Source organism: Dipodomys spectabilis, unplaced genomic scaffold (assembly GCF_019054845.1).
Source record: "Dipodomys spectabilis isolate Male_0828 unplaced genomic scaffold, ASM1905484v1 ptg000043l, whole genome shotgun sequence".
Taxonomy (NCBI): domain Eukaryota; kingdom Metazoa; phylum Chordata; class Mammalia; order Rodentia; family Heteromyidae; genus Dipodomys; species Dipodomys spectabilis.
This window is the reverse complement of record NW_024870720.1, coordinates 24,532,809-24,540,774: the sequence shown is the minus strand read 5'-3', so window position 1 is coordinate 24,540,774 and position 7,966 is coordinate 24,532,809. Positions and strand designations below refer to the sequence as shown.

Sequence of the window (7,966 nt, the reverse complement as noted above, 5' to 3'; positions counted from 1 at the left end):
AAGGGTCTCCTGGACTTTCCTGCCCAGGCTGGCTTTGAACTGTGATCCTCAGATCTCTGCCTCCTGAGTAGCTAGGATTACAGGCGTGAGCCACCGGCACCTGGCTATGACCTTTTTCTCTAGAGTTCAGGTTGGTTTTAGTGTAAAGAATGTGTGACTCCATTTGCATTTGTATTTAGAAATTTCTCAATGTCTACCTTTTAAACTGCTTAATTGGAAGATTTACTCACTTTAAACATCTTGGTTATCTTTCTTATAAAAGATAAAATCCTAAATGAATTCTTAACCTGATATAATTAAAAAATAGTTTCAGAAAAGCAACATCTTTCTCTTTCTATAGCTCTTTACTTTAAATAATGGTTAAGACAAGCAACATTATTTCTCCTCTTGTCTAGGACTAGGCAACTCATTTGCTGAGCACTCACCCTATACATTTTAATTTGGGGGCAATTCGTCTTTTAATTTACAAATTTGTTAAACCCCTAATATATTTTACAGTTACATAATAAGAATTAAAATAGGAATAGCAAAATAAACCTCCACATCCAGCCATTGTTAGCTTTTACTTGCTTTGCAGATAAGGGTTTTGCTCAGGGATGGACTCAGACTGGGATTGTCCTACAGATTTTTCCTATGTAGTTAGGAATTTCGCATGAACTACTATACCTGGCTTGTTGGTTGATATGGAGTATAATTAATTATTTCCTCATCTCAGATCACAATCCTAACAATAGCTGTCTGAATAACAAGGCTTTCTATATGCATTGGCTTTCTGGGATACTTCAGCACCTTTGTTATATTAGAAAGTATATAGATTTGTGGATTGGCCTGGGAAACTGTACAACAATTCATTTTTATGTCAGATAATGTGTTTTGAACTTCAAAAAACAGTTTTTACAAAGGCTTGTGGGGTTAACTGATTTGTAAATAGTCAATTCTATAATAATATGTCTGAATTTCTGTAAATGACAATACATACTCATAAAAGTATAAAAATGATTTTGAAAAAATGAGTTTGGAGCTTGCAGATAAAGTGGTGAAGGGAAAGTAGTTGAAAATGGAACAATGCAATGACTGACTTTTAGGAAATAAAGTGACTTTTATGGAATAAAGGGTTCATAATACCTTTTGCTTAAGCCATCTGCGATCTCATGTACATGAAAATCACTGAGGAGCCCATGCCATAAATATAGCAACTTGGGAGTCTGAAAAATAACTTGGGATTATGATGCAAGATCAGCTTGGGGAAAAAAGTGAATGAGACCTTATCTTAACCAATAAAAAACTAGTCATGGAGGCTTATGTGTGTGATCCAAGCCACAGTGGGAAAGCATAGACAGGAGATTTTAGGTCTAGGCAAAAAGCAAGATCTTATTCAAAAAAATGACAAAAGGGTGGGAATATCTGGCTCATGTGGTAGAGCATCTGCCTAGCAGGCTCAAGGCATTGAGTTTAAACTTACTGCTAACAAGAAAAAAGAAGTAGGTAAGAAGGAAGGAACTGAAAATCACTAAGGAATTTTATATTCCAACTCTGACCATTAATGATTCTTGTTTGCCACTCTATATTTTCCTCAAGTATGTAGCTTCTAACCAGTAAGACTGCAAAAAGCAAAGTCACACAATCACTCATTATCACCATGTCCTTTTAAAGTATTTTAGAAATAATGTCATGAATACACCCTTCTGCAACCTAAATAATGAAGTTTAATGAAAGTTTAGTGGATATGATAAATTGGAGCTTATGGAGATTGTAGTCATGTTATTCAAAATAAGGATCATTTGCACCTACTTGTTCTTTAGAAGCATACAGAGTACCGATCAGTTAATAACTGAGGATTACCTTTAGCTCTCTTCTTATTTAAATTTCCACAAGTTCACTTTGAATTCTTGCAATTGTTACTTGAGTAAAATCTATAACTGGCATAGAATTGACTTTTTATGGAACAGTTCCTAACTACCACCCCAACAAAAATTAACAATTTAACTCATATGCTTTCTTTTAAGGTTACAAATCTTGTTCATTTGCACGTGTGTGGTCCCCAAGATCCTCACCCTCTGGGATACATACACTTTCTTCAGTTATTGAATAGGATGCTAATGTAGGTGCTGTTGTCAAATGCTTGTGAAGGTGTAATTAAGCTCTCTCTCCTCTTCAAGAGGAGGAGGTTAAATTTGGGGCCTAAATGAATCAGTAGATGGCTTAGAAGGATGGGTCTTTACACAGAAATTTGTTAGGGAGTGATTTAATGAAAGATACTCTCTATTGCTGTCCTTTAAGACAGAGAGGCCACTGGCAAGGAAGAGATGGTATTTATGACTAAGAATTCTAGAGAACAGGGACTTCTGCTCTCTAGAGAATGGGAAGTCCCTGTTCTCTAAGGAAGTGAGTTCTTGAGTGAACTTGGAAGAGACTCTCAAATCTCAGATGAGAAAAGCAACTTTAACCAATTCTTTGAATTGGTTAGAGCCCTGTGAGATCTTAAGCAGAGGGCCCAAATATGGCACATACAAAAGTATGGACTAGTGATTGAGTATTGTGATAATTAGTTACACAGCAATAGAAGATGAGTATATTTGTGTTTGTTTGATACAAAATAAAGTAGCAAAAAAGAATGGCTGAACAAAATGGCCCATCTCTGCTACAGACTAGAAGTTTTTAAAAAAGACTCTAATGTATGTGTGTGTGTGTGTGTGTGTGTGTGTGTGTGTGTGTGTGCTCAAGGCTAGTGCTATACCACTACAGCCAGAGCTCCACTTCTGTTTTTTTGATAATTAATTTGAGATAAGAGTCTTACAGACTTTCCTGCCCCAGTTGACTTTGATCCATAATCCTTAGAGTAGCCGCCAAATCTCCACCGAAGTGTATTTTTTTTCAAAGCAGAAGTGACAATACAAAAATGACTAGCATAACCTCTTCAGAATAGAAAGGTAATGATGGATATTTGTATACATATCTTGCTTGTTTATAGCCATGAAATCTGGTAGTAAATTGAAAGGTTGCTCATAAGTAGCTGCAGCTCTAAACTCTGGACGTTGCTGCTTTTCTGATTTTTATGCTATACATGATAGATTTTTATCTCAAAGATTTTCTCAAAAGAATAAACAGTCTAAATGACAACATTTCACTTTATTAGTTGCTATTTCACCCAGATGTTCACAGTTCCTATGGAATTTGAAGTAGCAACTATTTTTCAATGGTGGTTGAACCACTCTTCGGCTCCTGATTCCATGGTTCAACCAGTAGCCATATGAGTTATCCAACTGGGTGATGAAGGTGTGATTTTTCCATAACCCACATTCTCCATTCATTCTAGTCAAAAGAACTGTACTATCATGGGGAGATAGATTTGAAAGCTAATAAAGTTTCTTGAGTTCTAGTTTTTTTTTTCTTGGCTCCTCTTTTATTTCTAATGACCTGGAGTCACAAATGAAGGGACCCACAGGTAGAGAATATATGAGTGGGTGAATAGGGACATAAGTGATGCATATATTCAAGAATTCAAATGCAACTAATGAACAGGCAGTCTAACGAAGACTAGAAGTATCCTAGTGATTAGAAGACCTGTGTTTGGGAAGACAAGTTCTAGTGTATCAGAGAAATTATTTACTCTCTCTGAACCTTAGAAAGCCACTAAATTATGCTAAGTAGACTCTTGGATTTCTCTCACTTCTATATTTAGGTTTCCAGCCACTTAAGTGGTGAACTATTATCTCATTCCATGCAGCATGTGTTTGTTGTTACAGCAGTGTTCTGGTCCTTGAATAAGTGCATGCTGCATTTCTACCACTGAGTCCCTCTTTAATGAAGCAGTGCTCACATCATTAGTATATTTAATTAAGAAATTTAACTAAACTTAAGAAAGTTCCACTGTATCTATTGAACAAATGGTGGTACTTAGGCCCAAACTAACATTTTCCTAAATACTGAAACAATTTTTTTAATTTTTTTATTTAACCTGTATATGTAAAGGTTTCTTACATTCAAAAGAAAATTTTCTTATAAATCAACCAATATTTATTAAAAGTTTACTTAGCACAAAGCATTGTCATACATCCTGTGAAGGAAATAGGAAAATCTTTTATTCCCAAAGAATTTTATTTATATATAGATATGAAATGATTGAGCTCATAAAGTAAACAAAAAAAATCAGTATCATTGCAAGTTGCAGAGACAGAGCACTAGAGCTCTGTTTTAATAAAAGATGAAAAAAACTAGTGTAGTCCTTTAAGGAGTACCAGTTACCTGTATGTAGGTGAACACTGATTCAAACAAATAATGCAATGTAAGAACACAGTTGTTGATCAAAAGCCACTAGAAGAAAAGCAGCCACTTTTTCTACAAAATGTGGGAAAAGTCCTCCATTCCTTATGAAATGCAATGTAAAGTACACAGTACCACATTAGATCTATTCTTGCCAGATGCATTTAACCAAAAAAAATCTATTAAAGGCTTTAGAGCTATATTCTAGCTTACAAAAATAGAGATTTTCCTCTGAATCCCTCGAGAGCTTGTTTAGCCTCCAGTTTCTCTGCCATTTTCCTCCTTAATAAGCCAGGCCCAAAGAAACATAGGTCCCATGGTTTCCCTTATTTGCAATAACTAGTATATGTCTGAGACAAGCAAAAAAGGTCAGATAAGTTGATGTTAGGTGAAATGAACCCCAAGATAAGGACTCAAGTGGTTTTTCTTTCATGCAATTGTTTCTAACATATTTATAAGATGACTTTGTTGCTTTGTATGTCCCTCCCCCACAGTATAACCTCTGCTTTCATTGTATTTGATGTTGGTATAATTTGTGGAGGGGAAAGGCAAAACAAATCATTTAAATAAGGATACACGTGGACCCATTGCAACAATGAGATGTACAAGTCGTTATGTCAAAAACGAACTTTACAACTTTGGCTGGGGGGGGAGGGGGGGAAGGGGGAGGGGAGGGGAGGGGGAGAAGGGGGAGGGGAGGGGGGAATGGGAAAGGATGGAAAGGGGAAACAATGGAGGAGGCAACAATGCTTGATAAGAAATGTATTCATTACCTTGCTCATGTAATTGTAACCTCTCTGCACGTTATTTTCACAATAAAAAAACTTATTAATAAAAAAATTAAAAAATAAAGAAGAAAGAATGAATGAATCATGCAAATCCAGAATATGGGAAGATCCTAAAGCCCTTGACTCTTCAACAAGGCAGTGTCATTAAAACTTAAGGAATGTTTTAGACTGAAACAGGCATAAAGGACCTGTCAGCCAAACATAATACATGTCCTGTCTGTCCTTGTTTATCTAAAATAGCTGTCTAATATAACATTTACTTATGTTTGCATAAAGCAATGGTAAATATAATGAGGATAATAAAGAAAATTTGAAGATTAATTGGATACTGAAAGATATAGGAGACAATTCCATGTTTAGAAATACTAATAATGTTGGAAATCTCTTAATTGTAATAATGATTTGATGAAATTTCATGAGATATCTTATTGCATAAACTAAATACAGCAATAATTTTAACAAAATAGATTTTAAAAATTCTGTGACAAACATGTGTATGTTTATTTATACCATTATAATTTCTCTATGTGTCTGAAAATTTACAGAATAAAAAGTTAAAAACACAATAAATGGGGCTGGGAAGGTGTCTCAGTGGTAGAATGCTTGCCTTGCATGCATGCGGCCCTGGGTTTGATTCCTCAACACCATATAAGCAGAAAAAGCCAGAAGTGGCACTGTGGCTTAAGTGGTAGAGTGCTAGCCTTGAGTTGAAGAGCTGAGGGACAGCCCAGAGTTCAGACCCCACAACCAACAATAAATAAATACATAAATGCATAAATACATAAATAAATAAAATAGTGTTTAGATAAAAGGAAAACAAATCATCAGAAAAAGGAGGAATGGTCATTTATTCTAGCACATATGCTACTTTGACTCCATTACAAGAGTGTTCAAGCCTAGACACAAGAGGAGCTTTAAAATGCCTTTAGACATGGGAACCAAGAATGACATTACAGTTTCTAGATTCTGATTTTGTTTTTACACTTTCTCTCAAGCCACAATGATCTTTTTTAAAAAATATATTTTAATCTTATTGTAAAGGTTATGTACAGAGGGGTTACAGTTACATATGTCAGATAATGAGTATATTTCTTTTCTTCTTTTCTTTTCTTTTTTTTTTTTTCAGTCATGGGGCTTGAACTCTGGGTCTAGGTGCTAACGCTTAGCTCTTCAGGTCAAGGCTAGCTCTCTACTACTTAAGCCATAGCACCACTTCCAACTTTTTCTGCTTATGTGGTGCTGGGGAATTGAACTCAGGGACTCATGCATGCAAGGCAAGCACTCTAGTACTAGGCTACCTGAACAGTGTCACCTCTTCCCTGATTTTCTCCCAGTTTCTCCCCTCAGAGTGATCTTAACCAAAATGGAAGACAAATGTCTTGCATTGAATTTATCCAAGGAAACTCGCATAATCTAAGGAGACTTGAATTTATCCAAGGAAATCTGAACTAGTTTCCTTGACCTTGTGGGAGTAATGCGGGGCCTTTATCTTGTTGCAGAATGTCAGGATTTGGCCCAAAGAGCAGAGCTCTGAAGCCATGGCTGGTTGTCCTTCTCATTGTGTTGGCACTGATACTGATGGTCCTGACTGTTGTTGTTCTGGCTCCCTTCCTAGGCTCTGGTAGGTAAAACCAAGAATTTCACTTTTCAAAATTTGTTACTATAAAGGTGATGTTCAGAGGGGTTATAGTTACCTAAGTCTGGTAATGAGGACATTTCTTTGTGAACAGTGTCACCCCTTCCCTCAAGAATTTCACTTTTATTTGCAGACAAGTGAAGGAAATGTATGCTTGCATCTGTAAATGGTACGTTTAGAATATTTTTAAATGTATCTGATCATTTCCTTAGCAAATAGTTAATATGTTTATCACAGGCAAATACTTTTCTGGGTTCCCAGGGTACATCATTAAGCAAAGTAGGGAAGTTTTCAGATTTCACAGAACTTGCAGTCCAGTATTCTACATAAAATATTTTAAAAGAGTCATTGTACTAGACATGCTAATTGTTTGTTTAGACATACTAAACAATTTTCATCTTTCATTATATATTTAAATAACAAACTGTGTTAACCCACTTATTTTTTTTTTTGGGGGGTCCGGTCGTGGGCCCTGAACTCTGGGCCTGGGCGCTGTCCCTCAGCTCTGCAGCTCAAGGCTAGCGCTCTACCACTTGAGCCACAGCACCACTTCCGGCTTTTTTCTTTTTGCTTATGTGGTGCTGAGGAATCGAACCCAGGGCCTCAGGCATGCAAGGCAAGTGCTCTACCACTGAGCCATCTTCCCAGCCCCAACCCACTTATTTTTAAATGTAATTTCCCTTTGTTTCTTTTACTCCTGACCATCATTTTCTGCCCATCAGCTTTTCTAGGACAAATAAAAACACATATAAAACAAAATAATGATAGCTAAACCAAGAAAACATCACTTTTTAGAGAAAAGTGCCCTCTTTCCCAAATAGTATTCAAGAATTATATTTTTTGCCTAATATATTTAAAATAGCATAAACAATGCATTTTTGAACTCTCCTCTCTCTTATTACATTTTTTGGTCAGGACTTGAACACAGTACCTGATATTTTTGCTCATTGACTAATGCTCTACCACCTGAACTACACCTCCAACTCTCTCTTTCCTCTCAATGCAAAGTATAAATCACTTTCTTTTTGATGAATCTTTTTGTCATTCTCACCTGCTGTGGGTGGTTAAAATGATGAGTTCAATCGTGGTTATATTTGTTGTCACCTTTCTCAGACTTGATGAGGGAATAATGCCTTTAATAGGAAACTAAGACGATTTAAGGCCATAATCCAGTCTTCATATGAAAACCCCAATTGTAGTTTATGCCAATGGCAAATGATTCTCGAGTTGATTCATTTGATTGCACAAAATCCTCTTAACTATGAAAACAAAGTTTGAT

The 7,966-nt window shown here is 36.0% G+C and overlaps 1 protein-coding gene across 1 annotated transcript in view; it reads left to right on the top strand.

Moving 5' to 3' along the window:
* Window positions 1-6,551: 6,551 nt before the first annotated feature.
* Window positions 6,552-7,966, top strand: part of LOC122106842 (transmembrane protease serine 11A-like) — a 34,944-nt gene continuing 33,529 nt past the window's right edge. Inside the window, exon 1 of the mRNA XM_042678372.1 lies at window positions 6,552-6,672. Within this exon, the coding sequence (XP_042534306.1) occupies window positions 6,552-6,672 (121 nt within the window). The remainder of the gene's footprint in view (window positions 6,673-7,966) is intronic.